Here is an 18,246-nt window from a genome sequence, read left to right on the forward strand (position 1 = left end):
AGCGAATGAATGGTGCAAGAAAAGGCCGGAAACCTTTGTCTGAGGAATCTTATTGTGGGAATATTTGTTTCTTTATTGCATTGTTTGGCTGAACAATGTATCTTAATATATCTTAATGCTAATTATTTTATTTTACGGGGCGGTCCATTATTTTACGGGGCGGCCTGTAGTGTAGTGGTTAAGGTAAATGACTGGGACCCACAAGGTCGGTGGTTCTAATGCTGGTGTAGCCACAATAAGATCCGTACAGCCATTGGGCCCTTGAGCAAGGCCCCTTAACCCTGCATTGCTCCAGGGGAGGATTGTCTCCTGCTTAGTTTAATCAACTGTACGTCACTCTGGATAAGAGTGTCTGCCAAATGCCAATAATGTAATGTAATGTAATATAATGTAATATTTGCCGCTGTCATAATTAATTCATGCTAAAACATAATTTATAGCTGTATTACTAGATTTTTATTTTTCCACACATTTTTATATTTTGGCCCATGCCAATGTGTGGGCACCCCCAAGGCCCACTATATGCATATATACAGTACTGTGCAAAACTTTTAGGCAGGTGTGAAAAAATGCTTTAAAATAAGGATACTTTCAAAAATAGAAATGGTAATGGTTTATTTTGATCAATTAACAAAATGCATGAACAGAAGAACTGAATGAACAGAAGAAAAATCTAAATAAATTAATATTTGGTTGATCACCCTTTGCCTTCAAAACAGCATCAATTCTTCTAGGTATACGTGCACACAGTTCCAAATCCCCAACTCCATTTGCAGAAATGCAGCCCCAAACTTGCAAGGAACCTCCACCATGCTTCACTGTTGCCTGCAGACACTCATTCTTGTACTGCTCTCCAGCCCTTCGGTGAACAAACTGCCTTCTGCTACAGCCATTTTTCTGCACCCCAGTTCCTGTGTTTTCGTGCATAGCTGAGTCGCTTGTCCTTGTTTGCATGTTGGAGGTATGGCTTTTTGGCCGCAATTCTTCCATGAAGACCACTTCTGAGCAGACTTCTCCGCACAGTAGATGGGTTAACCTGGGTCGCACTGGTTCCTGCCAGTTCTGAGCTGATGGCACTGCTGGCCGACCACTGCATCTACGGTCCTCAGCGTTGCCCGTTTCTTTGTGCTTCTTCAACAGAGCTTGGACAGCACATCTGGAAACCCCTGACTGGCTTGAAATTTCTGCCTGGAAGAGACCTTGCTGATGCAGTATAACTACCTTGTGTCTTGTTGCAGTGCTCAGTCTTGCCATGGCGTATGACTTCTGACTTTAAACTGTCTTCAGCAACCTCACCTTGGAAGCAGAGTTTGGCTGTTCCTCACCCAGTTTTAACCCTCCTACACAGCCGTTTCTGTTTCAGTTAATGATTGTGTTTCAACCTACATATTACATTGATGATCATTAGCTCCTGTTTGGTATAATTGGTTAATCACACACCTGACTATATACCTACAAAATCCCTGACTTTGTGCAAGAATTGATGCTGGTTTGAAGGCAAAGGGTGGCCACACGAAATATTGATTTGATTTAGATTTTTCTTCTGTTCACTCACTTTGCATTTTGTTAATTGATGAAAATAAACTGTTAACATTTCTATTTTTGAAAGCATTCTTACTTCACAGCATTTTTTCACACCTGCCAAAAACTTTTACACAGTACTGTATATTACACAGGTTTTGCAGTTATTTTAAAGGGCTTTTTTCCTCCTGAATAGGACGGTGTTTCTCTCACAGTGGAGGAAGCTGAGACCTGCTGCATTCACAACGAGGGGCCAGGGAGGGCCCAGAGTGGGAGCACTTCATTTAATATCCAGTAAATATTCACTGGAAAACAGCCAGCAGAGTAGAAATGGTGTCTGCTCTTTTTGTCACTTTATTGCTGGGTTTCTTATTACAATATATGTATACTATAGCCTGAATACTGAATACTTCAGTTACATTTTATTAATCTGTTCTTTCTTTAGTGAAGTAATTAATCAAGTGCTATTGTATTTCTAAAATAGTTTGCCATATGGGCTACTTATTTGGAGGTTGCTCCCCACAGTTTTGTGATCAATGTCTTTACTTTTATTTTGTTGGTACTTACAGTATGTGACAGCATACCCAAGGATTTTTTACATTACATTACATGTTACTGAGCTGATGCTTTTATCCAAAGTGACTCACAGTTGATTTGACTAAGCAGGGGGCAATCCTCCCCTGGAGCAATGCAGGGTTAAGGGCCTTGCTCAAGGGCCCAACGGCTGTACGGATCTTATTGTGGCTACACCGGGATTGAACCACCGACCTTGCCTGTCCCAGTCATTTACCTTAACCACTAGGCCACAGGTAGCTCCACATTTCTACTTTCAGTTCCAGAAACATATTATTGGGAGAGATTCTAATTGTGCAAAAAAGATACTATATAGAGTATACCTATTTATATTTAATATATACTATATATTGCAATATACTCTATATGCATATTGTAACTGAACAACTGGAAATCTCATCAGTGGAGGAGCAAAATAATGTCATACAATACAGGAGCAGATATTATTTCCAAGGCCCATTCCCAGGGTAACTTCCGGTACGTCTCAGTGTGGAATGTGGTTCATACGTTTCCCTCTCCGTCGTTAACGGGCTGAGAGCCAACGTAAAAAGTGATGTGGCTGTAGAGTGGTTGCAGCTGTTGATCAATTATCTGCATGAACTACACTCAGTTTTAGTTAGTTGGTCAGCCCCTTTTAATTTTTTGTTTTCATTTTTCACATTATTTTTTTTACCGAAGATCCAGTGCGACATGTAATGTGCTTCAATATAAACCTTCTAAATGCTAGATTCTAAATCTGATACTTCTTGGCAAACGGCAGTCCCTCCCAAAAAGCTCATTTTCAGCAACCAGATTCCAAAAAAAACTGTGTGCATTTGAGTTTGTTTTTGTATTTGTTCTCCATTTTGTTTGTTTGTGCTTATATCCCACAAAATGTTTCTGTGGTGAAATGCCGTCTCGGCATTTGCCTGAAAATCCACCTACATTTGGTTGAAAAGTGAAAGTTGTCTCGCCAAACTATGATGCAGCCTGGCTATATCTGGGTAAAAACCTGAGCTTCATTTGGAGTTATCCTAGTCCTTTTTATGTCTTTCAAACTAGATTTCCACTCACTGGGTTCTGCTGGGCACTGGGCAGCTCTTTGATGGGAATTCCAGGGACCCTTTTATGGAATATTAATGTGGGATAAAGTCAGAGTGCCCTGCAGTCTCCCCTGAGGGTGGTGGATGGGAACTGGGGCTTGGGGTCTGCTGGCCTCTCCTCTCCTCTCCTCTCCTCTCCTCTCCTCTCCTCTCCTCTCCTCTCCTCTCCTCTCCTCTCTCCTCCCCTCTCCTCTCCTCCCCTCTCCTCTCCTCTCCTCTCCTCTCCTCTCCTCTCCTCTCCTCCTGTACGGTGTTACTTGGCGAGAAACTGGATGAACTGGATGGCATCATCTGGGCCACAATCCCCAAGGTCAGAGGTCACCACACCCGGCTCTGCTTGAGTGTGTACCTCACACATCCCCAGCTCTGCTTCAGTGTGTACCTCACACACCTCCAGCTCTGCTTGAGTGTGTACCTCACACATCCCCAGCTCTGCTTCAGTGTGTACCTCACACACCTCCAGCTCTGCTTCAGTGTGTACCTCACACACCTCCAGCTCTGCTTCAGTGTGTACCTCACACACCCAGCTCTGCTTCAGTGTGTGCCTCACACACCCAGCTCTGCTTCAGTGTGTACCTCACACACCCAGCTCTGCTTCAGTGTGTACCTCACACACACCCAGCTCTGCTTCAGTGTGTACCTCACACACCCTCAGCTGTTGTGGAGCTGCCGAGGAAGTGACTCACCAGAGAAGAAGAGTGAAATGTTTATTTATATAACTAAATATATTTCAACCTGCATACCTTGTTATTAAACGAGAGAGCTACTGAGTCTCTTCATAACTCGCTTGTGGGTTTGACTGGTAAAAATGAAATGGGGGGAAAATACATTGAAAATAATAATAAAATGATAATACGATAATAATAAAAGTGCCAAAATGGCTACTTTCTCCGGTTTGTCAGACGCGTTGGCTCTCTGTGTTGCGTCACATCGGCCAGTGCGTTTAGCATCTGGCTCACACTGATAAGCTCCCGATCTTATCGAGCAGCCCTAAAAACAGCCGTCTGTGCGTCCTGTTCCAGCCTGCGGTACTGCGTGTGAGACGGAGTTGCTTATTAAAACATTTTGAATTCAATAAAGCGGGCAAAACGCACAAAAAAAAAGGCTGAACTTTGAGGGTTGTTTGTTAGCGTATTGGAACGTGATGGGGGCGGTGAGAGAGATTTAACAGGAAGGCAGTGACAAACACATCAAAGGTAATCTAGCAATATAATGGGTCCGTTAGACGGTGCAGTTTTAAGCAGATCCCAATACTAAAAAATGTATGGGGGGAGTGGGGAAAAAAGGAGGAGGTATTTTTCAAGATTTTTGTAAGGTGGCAGACACTCAGCCGTGATTCGTTTGCTGAAAAGAAGACAAAAGGTCATACCGACTATTATTGCTTACTACTACTGGTGTTTTATGAATTAATACATGTTGTTTGCATGGCTAGCTGGTGAAATGGACAGGTTTGAACAGTAGCTGGTGGAGGAGCTGAGGTTTCTATATTAACAATGCACGCTGTCGATGAACTATAAATGCAAAATGTCATCTGACGAAGTTCTGTCAGCAGACACTTACGGTATATCGCACCGGTACAAAAATTACCCTGAATTTATGTTGCCCCTGCTGCATCTGATTGGGCCCCTGCTGCATCTGATTGGGCCCCTGCTGCGTCTGATCCGCCCCCGCTGCTTCTGATTGGCCCATGCTGTGTCTGATTGGCTCCCCCACCGCGTCTGATTGGCTCTTGCTCCATCTGATTGGCCAATCATTATGTATCATCATAAAGTTGTCTTGTGGCTAAGGTGCTTGAGTGGAACCTGGAAGGTTGGTGGTTCAAGCCCCAGTGTAGCCACAATATAATCTATGCAGCTATTGGGGCCTTGAGCAAGGCCCTTAACCCGTCATTGCTCCAGTGGGGATTTGGATAAAAGCGTCAACTAAATAAGTGCAAAGTAATATAATATGAAACTCCAGCACGTTATATTAAGGCTAGCAAAGCCCTCTAGCTGTGCTGATATTCACAGTGTAACACATTTCAGTTCTATATGACTTTATTCTACGGCACTTTGGTTTCTGAATGAGTGTTCACGAAGTGACAGCTCTGGAAGGCAGCTCGTAAGCTGGCCAGGTCCTGCCTGTGTGGAGTGTGCATGTTCTCCCCGTGTCTGTGTGGACTTTACATGTTCTCCCCGTGTCTGTGTGGAGTGTGCATGTTCTCCCCATGTCTGTGTGGACTTTGTATGTTCTCCCCGTGTCTGTGTGGAGTTTGTATGTTCTCCCCGTGTCTGTGTGGAGTTTGCATGTTCTCCCCGTGTCTGTGTGGAGTTTGCATGTTCTTCCTGTGTTCGTGTGGGTTTACTCCAGGTACTCAGGTTTCCTCCCAAGTTGGTCCCTGGGTGTTGCACTGTGGCTGCCCACTGCTCCCAAGTAGCTAGGATGGGTTAAATGCAGAGGACAAATTACCCCACGGGGTTAAATGAAGTACCTCTTATCTCTCTTACGCTGTAGATCTCCAGATCTCATCAATGAATGACAGGTGTCAATTGTTGTCTTCAAACTCAGGGGTGTCAACTAAATTCCCAGGGGGCCACAGTGTCTGTGTCCTGTTCCCTCCAGGACTGGAGTTTCACACCTGTGATCTAACCAAGCCCCCCTCTCCCTGTTCCCTCCAGGACTGGAGTTTCACACCTGTGATCTAACCAAGGCCCCCTCTCCCTGTTCCCTCCAGGACTGGGGTTTCACACCTGTGATCTAACCAAGCCCCCCTCTCCCTGTTCCCTCCCCAGCTGTGAAATCCATCGCTCTGTCCCCCCTGGAGCCCCAGCTGGGCACGGTGCCGTCGCTGGGGGGGCGGGACCGGCTGGCGCTGGAGGGGCGGGTTCGGGAGGTGGAGGAGGAGAACCTGGCCCTCCGCAGGGAGCTCAGCCAGCCCCCCCGGCACCCCCGCCCTCACCGCCACGCCGGGCGCCACGGCAACCAGTCCCGCACCTCCTCCACGGAAGAGGGGACAGGCGACAACGACGGCCAGCGGGCAGGCGCCCCCGGCAACGGATCTGACTGCGCCCAGCAACCGCCGGTGGACAAGTGCGAGGTTAGCGCTGACGGCTAACGGCTAACGTTTTCACCTTCCAGTTTCACATTTGAGTTTTGTTGAGAATTGTTGGCTGAGTTGAAGGCAGCGCCACTGAACTCCATGTCCTGTGGGCACTGAGTAAAACACAAGATTACTGAGTTAGCTGGATAACTGCACTGAGTAAAACACAAGATTACTGAGTTAGCTGGATAACTGCACTGAGTAAAACACAAGATTACTGAGTTAGCTGGATAACTGCACCACCTCTTTTTACTGGACTTCATGTTCCAGATTTTGGAGAATTCAGGGTTTTCTTGGTTATCCAGCTAACTCAGTAATCCTGCCTTGTGAAATACCCCCCCCCGATGATGTTCAAAGATTTTTTATTTAATTGTTGTTGGGATGCAGGGGTGTGTGCTGCTGATGAACACCTCCCTTTGAACAGGTGAAAGTACCTACTGCTCTTAAAATGGCTGCTGTCGCTCCCACAGAGGTCCTCAGTCCTCCGGTCAGTTTAAAGCGTGTCCTCTTTCACTAAAATACTCAAAAATGCTGCCTCCTCACAAATTAAGAGCTTTATAGAATCCAATAAAGGTGTAAGAGCCCAAAAACATGGCACCTTTCAAACGCACTTCAGTCCATACTGGAGTCCTCCTATAAGAAGATAAAACACACTTCAGTCCATACTGGACTCCTCCTGTAAGAGGATAAACCATGTGCTTCATCACCAGGAGGGCAGAAGAGGGATTCTCACCCGCATCACTTCACAGGGACGAACCAAAACCCAGGAGAGCTGCAGCGCTCAAAGCTCTGCGACACGACATCCTTTATCACAAAGGGTGACTGGCACGTCGACATCTGGGGATTCCTCCTAAGAGGCGCCAGGAAAGCAGAAACACTTTCTTCAGAGAGAATAAAGAATAAAGAATAAAGACTGTGGCTTTTGTGGGGGCCCTGAGGAAGGAGTCCCAGACGTCAGCGCGTCAGTCCCACGGTTTCATCACAGGTGTGATGCCTCTGAGCATTGGGTGCTACTGCTGTCTTTATTTGGGGTCAGTCCCTGTCAGGTGATCTCTTTTATACACCCGTTATTTACCAGGGGAGGCCCGTTGAGAAAGTGTTTGTCTTTTACGAGGACACCCCGGGAGAAATGCCAGGGAGAAAAGTTGCAACAGAGGAGAGAGAGAGAGAGAGAGAGAGAGAGATTTGGGTAAAGGGTTCAAGGGCAGAGTTCTTTCAACCGGAGTGCCTAAGGCAGCCTGTAGCCTAGTGGTTAAGGTACATGACTGGGACCCGCACGGTTGGTGGGTCAATCCCTGGTGTAGCCATGATAAGAGCCACACAGCTTAATTGGCCACTCCTTAGTCCAGTCAACTGTAAGTGGCTTTCGATAAAAGCATCAGCTAAATAATATGTAATGTAATGTGCCTCATTGTTTATTGATTTGATTCCCTCTCATACAGTCGCTGCTTGGCTGACCTGAAACCCTAAATGAAGTTCTGAAAAGTTGAAGCCCCTGGGGCTCACACAGAGAGCTGAGACCCTGGCTGGACATTGATGGCTTTAGTGTGTCGTCCCTCCTTTGGTTCGCTTTTTCACTCTCATCTTGCCGTGCCCAAGGTTCTGTAACCTCTGACGTATTGGTGGTTTGAGACCTTCCTCTTCGTTCAGAAACTCTGTGCCACGCATTCATCACCTCTAAGCAGCGTTACTGTAACAGCCAACTCTACAACTGGCAGGGTCTGCGACCGCTTGTCCACTTATCCCGAATTCAGCTGCCCAGATTCACACAAATGCCAAGTCTGGGAAGCACGTCAGCCCTGGCTTTCAGCTTTAAACTGACCAATCCATGCAGCTGTGATAGACGTAGTGGAAAAATTCACGACAACCTTTCAATGCATGTCACTGGCAAAAAAAAAAACAATGAATTTCATCATTAATTAAACATTTAAATGTCTAAGGAATACTCCTCATTTTCTCCTATGTTTTTTTTTTAATGGTTTATAAATGTAAATACCCACGTCATTTTTGTGACTAAAACACCCAAGAAAGGGATCAGTGGCCTGCCTAATGGCCCGTGAAGAAGTAACAAGAGACCACTCTTGGGGCGGCCTGTAGCGTAGTGGTTAAGGTAAATGACTAGGACATGCAAGGTTGGTGGTTCTAATCCCGGTGTAGCCACAATAAGATCCGCACAGCCGTTGGGCCCTTGAGCAAGGCCCTTAACCCTGCATTGCTCCAGGGGAGGATTGTCTCCTGCTTAGTCTAATCAACTGTACGTTGCTCTGGATAAGAGCGTCTGCCTAATGCCAATAATGCAAAAGAGAAGTGTTTTGTACTCGGGACCACCCGGAGCGATCGGCGGACGCGTGACAGGATGCAGGACGCCCCAAGCCGCGGCTCCCTGTCGCAAAAGGAACGGGGATGTGATTGGCTCTCACAGGAGCCGTCCGAGCAGATGTCCCGCCTCCAGGTGTGGCCATCTGTCTCAGCCACTGCAGATAAAAACCCGGATTTACTCAGTGCCTCAGCCACTGCAGATAAAAACCCAGATTCACTCAGTGCCACAGCTCCTGCGTGTGCCCCGTATAGGGGGTGACCTGACAGGAGGCAGCTGAGAAGCCCCCATCACGGGGTCGACTGGTTGACTCCCAGTCAGAAGGTTGCCGGTTCGATTCCCCGGTCCTGGGCGTGTCGCAGCGTCCCATCGCTCCTGACGAGCTGATTGGTGCCCTGCATGGCCGCCTATCTCTGTCTCCTTATCATTGAAGTGAAATCATTCCGGTTTGATTCTTCACAACACTACCTGCAGCATTGGATGATCTGTAGTGTGACGTGGCCTGTACTGTTACGAATCGGAAACTCTTGCCATTAGGAGGTCCAGAGCACGGAAGGAGAGCAGGAGCTAAGTCTGTAGAATCTGTGGGTATGCCACAGCAATCAGGGATGTGGCAGGAGAGACCCTTAACCAACCCCCCAGCCACAAACAAAACCCTATATATATATATATATATATATATATATATATATATATATATTAACCCCGCAACCTGCTGAAAAAGAAAACGCTCAAGCTAGGGTTTGAAACAGCTGGTAGCTGGTTGACCAGTTCAGACCAGCTCAAGCTATGTTTTGAAACTGCTAGCTCAGACTGCTAGCTACAAACACCAAGCACTAGCTGGTTGACCAGCTCATACCCAGCTAGACCAGCTCATGACCAGCTTGGCTATGCTGGTTGACCAGCTCATACCCAGCTAGACCAGCTCATGACCAGCTTGGTCATGCTGGTTGACCAGCTCATACCCACCTAAACCAGCTCATGACCAGCTCAATTCTTGAGCTGCTCAAGCTGGCACAGCAGCCAGGGCGAGGCAGTGACGTGTGACTCACACGGCTCACAAAGCCCTGAACTGCTGCCTGACGGCTCGGCCAACAGTGCCGATCAACCACCCACCCCCCCTCCCGCAGATTTGGGCCTGTCGCGTCACGGGTCCGCAGCCCTCCAGGAACATCAAAAATTCATGTCGTTACGGGCCTAGCGGCAAGCCAGGGAACCCGGTGATCCCGCAGAAGACCCCTATCTGTAGCCTGAAGCCTAGTGGTTAAGGTACATGGGACCCGGAAGGTTGGTGGTTCTAGCCTCGGTGTAGCCACAATACTGTTGGGCCCCTTGAGCAAGGCCCTTGACCCTGCATTGCTCCGGGGGGTCTAATCACCTGTAAGTCACTTTGGATAAAAGCGTCAGCTACATAACATATTAGCATTATTCAGTTAAAAGGTTCTTTTAACTAAAAAAAAAATGGTGGCTTCATCTGGGAGCTTTCTGACTTCACACCTATGATGGAGGGATTCAAAAATAACTTAAAAACATCCTCTATGGAGACAAGCCAAAGGACCCTTTGTTCTCAGTGTGCCCAGTGCTGAACGCAGCTCATCTGAAGTGAGGCTGCGTATGGCACCATATTTCTCCTTAACTGTGAACACTTGCCCTACTCTTACTAAAAATGACATTAGTATGAGGGAATAAATAATGCCTCAAGGTGCTGAGAGTAATTCACTTTTATTTCTATTACACTTCCTGCAGAGATAATGGTCTGTTTTCAGTGAACATTTGAATAACTTTTTTTGTTAATGCAAGCATTGCACTTCTTCTTTGCAAACTCAGTTTGGTTATTTATAGTGATTGCTGAACTTGCCAGACTCTTTGTGAAGAACAAAACAGCAGATTTAAATTCAACACTACAGTAAGTCAGTTGCAGAAAACATTTCTTTGATTGTTTGATTGACTTCACTAGCGAACAGTGAATGGGAATATTGGGAAAGACGACACAGAAAACGGCAATTGAGGTCAATAAAACTTTCAACTGGCGAAGTAAATTCTACTCGCAAAAAATAAAAAGCATTTTACTGGCAAGAAAAACAAACTGCCAAAAAAACTGTCTACTGTCCAAAAAAAAATCTTTCTGCGGGTAAAGCAGACTCCTGGTGGGGAGAAATGGAGAAATGGTTCTGCCCGTGTTGGTGGCTGGGATATGGCATTTAGGCATCCAGTCCAGAGCACTCCGGATAAACTCGCCTTCTGAACTGTGTGTTTTACACCTAAACTGAAAGTACAATACACTGGAAAACAAGGCTTAACACATTTTATTTTTGTAACAGAGTGTGAACAATTTTTTTTCTCTCAAGTAGAAAATTTGATCTTGTTTAAAGCTAATTTTACTTGCCAAGCAAAGCGTTTCTTACCCCGTTGACATCACCTCATTTACAATATTTTTTTTGGAACGCATTGTGTGAATCTCCACAGAACAGTGCCTTGTTTTCAAATCCGAAAAAAAGAGCATTCTCATACGACGTCCGCTCTGAGTGGTTTTATAAGGTGACAGGAGATTGAAATGTCTTCTCTGTGTCCCTCTCCCACAGACCATCCACGTGGCCATCGTTTGTGCCGGATACAACGCCAGCAGGGACGTGGTGACGCTGGTCAAATCCGTCCTCTTTCACCGGTAATCACCCGTCTTCCCCAACTCATCCCATCGACCGATCTAACCAGAACCCCTCAGCTTTCATCTCGCCCTGTCCCCCAATCTCATTCACATTCTCCTGCAAAGGCTCTCAACATCTGCACATGCCCTGCCGAAAAGCCCAGCTAGAAAACCAGCTAAAACCAGCTTAACCCAACTAAAACCAGCTAAAACCAGCTAAAACCAACTGAAACCAGCTAAAACCAGCTGAAACCAACTGAAACCAGCTAAAACCAGCTGAAACCAGCTAAAACCAGCTGGGATGCTAATGTGGTTTAAGCGGTATGAGGTTGCTTACCTGGACCATGAGCCTAAAATCTGAGACCCGGAGCGCACTCGGACAGTTTAACGGACAGGGGAGACTGGCGTTTCCACGTCAAACGACATCTTCCTCAGAGCAGGGTCTCCCCCCCGTCTGTTAAAGTGTCCGTTTCCCCGAGCCCAGTGGCCCTCCACCCTCTCTTATTTCGGGTTAGACCCGGAGAAGTTATCCGGGTGAGGAGTCCCATATAACCTGTCTGTCCTGGGTGTTTGTACTGATTGAGCAGAACAAAAGCTGGTTCTGCTGGTAAAGTAAGATGGTGGGTAGAAATGGTGGACTGGCTGCCTATATCTCACACCAACACGTTGTGATGTTTTAGATGGCGGGCAACGCGTCTCACCCTCAAATACGATTTATTTCGGAGGGCTGTATCTGATCTCACGCCAAGACAGCCCTGAAAGTTGGCCGCCGTGGCTGAAAGTGTTGAAACCACAGCTTAATGCAGCCTAAACTGGTTAAGGTGGAATTTTGCAGCAGGTGCAATGTGTTGAGGGGAACGGTCTGCTGTATGAAAAATGGTCTTTGATTCCGTCAACACACTGTAAAATTAAATGGCTTTATACCGCTCGGCCTATTGAGTTACCTTAATAAAATAGCAGCTACCTGAATAAACTCAATAATTCCACACTCACCTGTGTTGGAGGACAAATACTTGGAGTGGTTTGTGGTAGAAGCCAAATCTGCCCAGCCCAATTTGTGGTAGCTCACTTGTGTACTGGCGTGCGTACTGTAGTACACAAGTCCCCTTCCCCCACTGGCCCATTGATCCCACTCCTACCAGAAGCAGCTTGGCCAGAAGATCTTCCATGCTAATGCTAACGCTAAGCCGGGCCATTTTTGTTCCAGCACTTCAGGCGGGGCTGAGTCACTGGGTGGCGTTGCTGTTTCCAAGAGCATACGTGCGGTGCATCTGCTCTGTGGGCTGGTTAACGGCATTTTTAGTTACACAGAGTTAATTAGCTCTCCCAGAAGACTCCAGGGCCTAGCCGGAGTCTAGGCTGCCCGAACCCGATGAGCCGCCTGTTTGCACGCAGTTGCCAGGCAACGCTGGCTCCAAATAAAAGGATCTTGGGGAAGTTGCAGGAGTTGGAGAAGTGATGGGGAATGAGAACGGGGATGGTGGGGTCGAGCCGCGATGGAGCAGCCCTGCGTGTGTCCCAGTGACAGGGCTTGGGAACAGAGCGTCTGAAGATGAGATGAGGAAAAACCTGCAGACTGGTCCCTCCCTCAGTGGGCTCTTACGTGCCGTCCAATGGGGCTTCCAGCCGCAGATCTGCAGCACTTCCTGCAAAAAAAAACAACAAAAAAACTCAAGCTAGGTTTGAAAGAGCTGGTAGGCGGTTGACCAGTTCAGACCGGCTCAAACTCGGTTTTGAAACAGCTGGTAGCTGGTAATCTCAAGCTGGTCGTAGCTGGATTTCACACCACGGCTTGTACACAGTGACTGCAAAAGACAGTATTTTCTGCAATTTTACATCAGAATGTTGACTCATTTTTTTAGTAGCTTAGGAGCGGATGTGGAAGGTAAAGTTGCCAGCTGGGTGATCAGAGATGAACTGATCCCCAGATCGATACATTTTCATCATTTTCCCTGATTCAGTGGAGAAAAGCGCAGCGATGCAATTTCGTGTTGTCGCTAAAATGTTATTGTCCCCTCTTTGGTTGTTTAAATTGGCTTGCCTCCCAGCAGTGAGGCTAGCTCTATGCAAAATGCACTTTGCCTCAGAATAAGCCAACATGAGCCCCAACAAAATAGGTCAATACCTTGCCATCAGCGTCTCCCATGAGCAGTCATTCTGCCAGTGTGGAGGAAGGCCTGGTTCACACACCCAGTCAGAGACTGAGAGACACTCAGAGCTTCTCCCTCTGTGCATTTCATGAATCACCAGTCTCATCTCAGACAGCTTCATCCAGCTTTTATCATCGAAGTTCCCTTGATTATCAATGTACTTTCTTCCTCTTATGAGTTTAAAATAAAAACATAAATAAGGATGAACAGAAAGCTGTTCTGTCTAAAGGTTTTTAGCAATTTCCTCCCTCGTTAGAACAAAGGTATTACCTGGGTGTGTGTTTGTGTGTGCGAGTGTGCATGTGTGTGTCTGTTTGTGTGTGCAATTGTGGGGTGTGGGAGTATGTGTTTGTGTGTGCGAGTGTGCAAGTGTGGGGTCTGGGGTGTGTGTGCGAGAGTGTGAGTGTGCGAATGTGTGTGCAAGTGTGTTTGTGTGTTTGTGTTTCTGTGTGAGCATTTGTGTACCCCTGCAGTCGAACTGTAGCTCACTCAGAGTGATCAGTGAGCCACTGGTAGTTGAAATTTTCACTGTTATTTATTTTTCTGAAGGATGTCAGCATTCATATGTTTCAGAATTTTTGGGGAATAATCATGAAACATAGCAACCTAGTAACCAGCCTCCTGAATAATTCACAAATGTGCGTGTCTATTAAAAGAGTTTCTGGAGTTTTTCATTTGCTTATAGAACAGTTTTAGAAGCCTTAACATTGGAGTCATTTTCCGTTTTTTTCCCTGATCAGAAGCACACTTGCCTGCTGTATAACGCTTCTGTGAAGAGCCCTTCAGGTTTATCTTCGTTCGGCAATGCAGAGCAGATAAAGCCAGGTCTGATGCATGACCAATACATATTCAACAGAGGGAATATGTTCTGTGATGGAGGTAATTGTTGTAAAGTCGTAGAGAACAGTACCCGCTCAAGTCCTCACCTTTCAGAGGTGACCCACTTGTGCTTGTTATGTGCTATTATCAACTTACTTTTCATTTCAGACATAAAGGGCTGCCTTTTGGACCATGAACAAAAACATTGCTTTAAAAAGGCTGAGCGAAAAAGCACTGAATTAGAAATGGAAGACTGCGACATTACGCAGACAGTTCTGTTCAGCGTTGCAAAAAAAAACAAAAAAAAACACTAGTGTGCTGTACAATTATAGAACTGAATTGCAGGTGACATTTCGTGGCTCTCAGGTTAGAGGGGTGAATAAGGGGGCGTTGCAAGGCAGGAGCTTGAGTGAGCGATGAGTCACCCAGGAGTGCGTGCGCTCTGATAACCTGACAGAGGCTGAGTGCTGCGGTGAACGGTGAAGACGCCGTGTCTAATCCCGAAAGTGTGCCGCGTTTGATCTAATCCCGAAAGTGTGCCGCGTTTGATCTAATCCCGAATTTATGCCGCGTTTGATCTAATCCCGAATTTATGCCGCGTTTGATCTAATCCTGAACGTATGCCGCGTTTGATCTAATCCCGAAAGTGTGCTGCGTTTGATCTAATCCCGAAAGTGTGCCGCGTTTGATCTAATCCTGAACGTATGCCGCGTTTGATCTAATCCTGAACGTATGCCGCGTTTGATCTAATCCTGAACGTATGCCGCGTTTGATCTAATCCTGAACGTACGCCGCGTTTGATCTAATCCTGAACGTATGCCGCGTTTGATCTAATCCTGAACGTATGCCGCGTTTGATCTAATCCTGAACGTATGCCGCGTTTGATCTAATCCTGAACGTACGCCGCGTTTGATCTAATCCTGAACGTATGCCGCGTTTGATCTAATCCTGAACGTACGCCGCGTTTGATCTAATCCTGAACGTATGCCGCGTTTGATCTAATCCTGAACTCATGCCGCGTTTGATCTAATCCTGAACGTATGCCGCGTTTGATCTAATCCTGAACTCATGCCGCGTTTGATCTAATCCTGAACGTATGCCGCGTTTGATCTAATCCTGAACGTATGCCGCGTGTGATCTAATCCCGAAAGTGTGCCGCGTTTGATCTAATCCTGAACGTATGCCGTGTTTGATCTAATCCTGAACGTATGCCGCGTTTGACCTAATCCTGAACGTATGCCGCGTTTGGCCGTGTGATTTAATGCCTTGCGGGGGTGGTCGAGTGCCATGCAGTATGTATCAGCTTTGCTGCTGACTGAGAAAATGAACGTTTTTACACAGACGGGCTCCAGTGCAGTGACCCAGAAACCTTATCTGAATATATGCCAGCGTTAGCCCGACGGGCGGACATTTTGTCTGCTGTGCTGGATTAATGCAGATTACGGCTGTTTTCCTGATGGCAGGTTTTTACGTGTTTGCGTACGCTCTGTGAAATGTCTGTCTTGCAAAGGCTGTTGTGGTTTGTGGCGGGAGTTTCCACTGGACCTAAGTCATTGATTTGGCTTTCTGAAAGACAGGGTGAGACATTACGGGGGTTAGGGTTAGGGTTAATGCGGGAATAATGTCTGGACGTTCCTGGCACAGAGTTGACTGTTGGGTTCGATTATTGGCTCAGGGAAATGAAAACCACAATTCTCCTTAAGTACCTGCAGTTTCCTTAATACAGCCAGCGGCATTCCCTCCAGTTTGAACAAAGTTTCTCTCTGGAATTCATGTTAACCCTCTATGGTACACATTATGACATCACATTACGACATTACACATTACAAAATAACACTTAAAAAAATGTATTTGTGTGTTTTTAGTTCTATTTCAACTTAACATCAATTATACAATAACTTTTTTCAAGTTTAACCTTTTTAGGTAATTGTCATTTATAAACGACTTTGTCTTATAAGGGGTAACTTTGTCCAAAAAGCCCCAGTACATAAGGAAAGTAAATGCATTTAATCACCTATTAACTAGTCTGAATGTAATCAGAATGAATTTTTCTCACAAACATGAATGTTATCAAGCCCAGTAGAACAATCAGCGGTCATGAAAATGACTTGCCCCTTGCTTGCAGAGCCCCTCTGCCACTGAGATCTGATACCTATACCTCTGTCATGAAAGTCAACATATCCGAAGTTCAGGGTGGTGGCACACTTCTAACACCCCATTTATGCCTAAATTAACTTAATTGCATTTTTCAGGAGCTATATCTTCCTTGTTAATCACCTGATGTATTAGAATTTTTTTTTTTTTTTTGAATGGTCTATCGTAAGACTTTCATAGAAAAAAAATGGACGGTGAAAATGTTTCGTTTTTGAGATATGACACCTTGAAAATGGCGTCTTGTGAAAAACAAATCACATTTAAGAGATGGGGAAAGTTGCCATCAGACAGGGGAAAGTTGCCGTCAGAGAGGGGAAAGTTTCCGCCAGAGATAGAAAAGTTGCCGTCAGAGATGGAAAAGTTGCCATCAATGATGGAAAAGTTGCAATCGGAGACAGGGAAGCCTTGACTTGGTCTCCATCTTGCAGGCGGAACCCTCTGCACTTCCACTTCATCACGGATGCCATCGCCCAGCAGATCCTGGCCTCGCTGTTCCACACCTGGATGGTTCCCGCGGTGCGGGTGGACTTCTACGACGCTGACGAGCTCAAGGTCAGCCCTGCTGTCTGGCCCCTAACTGCCCTAAAGACTACTGCTGTACTTTACTGCCCCCCGCCTCAAGGTCAGCCCTGCCCTATGGCCCCTAACTGCCCTAAAGACTACTGCTGTACTTTACTGCCCCCCGCCTCAAGGTCAGCCCTGCCCTCTGGCCCCTAACTGCCCTAAAGACTACTGCTGTACTTTACTGCCCCCCGCCTCAAGGTCAGCCCTGCCCTATGGCCCCTAACTGCCCTAAAGACTACTGCTGTACTTTACTGCCCCCCGCCTCAAGGTCAGCCCTGCCCTCTGGCCCCTAACTGCCCTAAAGACTACTGCTGTACTTTACTGCCCTATGGCCCCTAACTGCCCTAAAGATTACTGCTGTACTTTACTGCCCCCCGCCTCAAGGTCAGCCCTGCCCTCTGGCCCCTAACTGCCCTAAAGACTACTGCTGTACTTTACTGCCCTATGGCCCCTAACTGCCCTAAAGACTACTGCTGTACTTTACTGCCCTATGGCCCCTAACTGCCCTAAAGATTACTGCTGTACTTTACTGCCCCCCGCCTCAAGGTCAGCCCTGCCCTATGGCCCCTAACTGCCCTAAAGACTACTGCTGTACTTTACTGCCCCCCGCCAAAGGGGGGACTATGGATCGGTCGTGTTGGTCGGTTAGTCACACTGTAACGTTGACTATGCGACACTAGGGGGCGGCATTGACGATGACTGGGGAAAGCTATCGTACAACAATGAATGGGGCCTCAGCTGGGTTGATGTGTTCAAGTGAGAGTCAATGGGGAATTTTGGGGCAAACCTCTAAGACACACACAAGAAGGCCGGCACCCATACTCACTGGTAGAACGTGGTGTCAGTCAATCAGCCTCCAGGGTGGAAACAACCTGTTCACTGTTTTTTGAACTCATGGTATAGCTATCATCCAAGCATATTGCCACCATTGGCTTTCCTCGAAGGAGAGCAACTTTGAGAGACGTTTGAGCTATTAACGGTAAATTATGTTTATTTGTTAGCAATGCAATGAATGTGTGTGGTTACGATCAAGTTATCCAGTTTGCACATGCAGTTTAGAATGAACCGCTGGTGCGCTCGAGCCAAGTGTCTTTATTCCAAGAGCAGGTGACTTAGTAAGTCTAATAAATACTTTTATGGAAAATTACCCTTTTTAACATTTCTCAGATGACCATCGTCTGATGAAACAGATCCTAGTAAAAACACACTTTTCCAGAAGGGAGGGCTTTGCCAAAACAAAAAGACATGAAGCTGGCCACAAACATTTGTCAGTATTTTGTCTTCTGATTACCCCTTGTTGACCTTGCTGTAAGACCGGAATGTGGGAGCTACCCCCTTCCAGA

General features: G+C 46.5%; 1 protein-coding gene across 1 annotated transcript in view; it reads left to right on the forward strand.

Annotated features, from left to right (window-relative positions):
* LOC133134551 (xylosyl- and glucuronyltransferase LARGE1-like) overlaps positions 1–18,246 on the forward strand; it is a 74,860-nt gene that overhangs the window by 16,600 nt on the left and 40,014 nt on the right. Inside the window, exons 2-4 of the mRNA XM_061250751.1 lie at positions 5,948–6,252; positions 11,155–11,237; positions 16,768–16,891. Coding sequence (XP_061106735.1) covers positions 5,948–6,252; positions 11,155–11,237; positions 16,768–16,891 — 512 coding nt within the window. The remainder of the gene's footprint in view (positions 1–5,947; positions 6,253–11,154; positions 11,238–16,767; positions 16,892–18,246) is intronic.

Source organism: Conger conger, chromosome 8 (assembly GCF_963514075.1).
Source record: "Conger conger chromosome 8, fConCon1.1, whole genome shotgun sequence".
Lineage (NCBI taxonomy): Eukaryota > Metazoa > Chordata > Actinopteri > Anguilliformes > Congridae > Conger > Conger conger.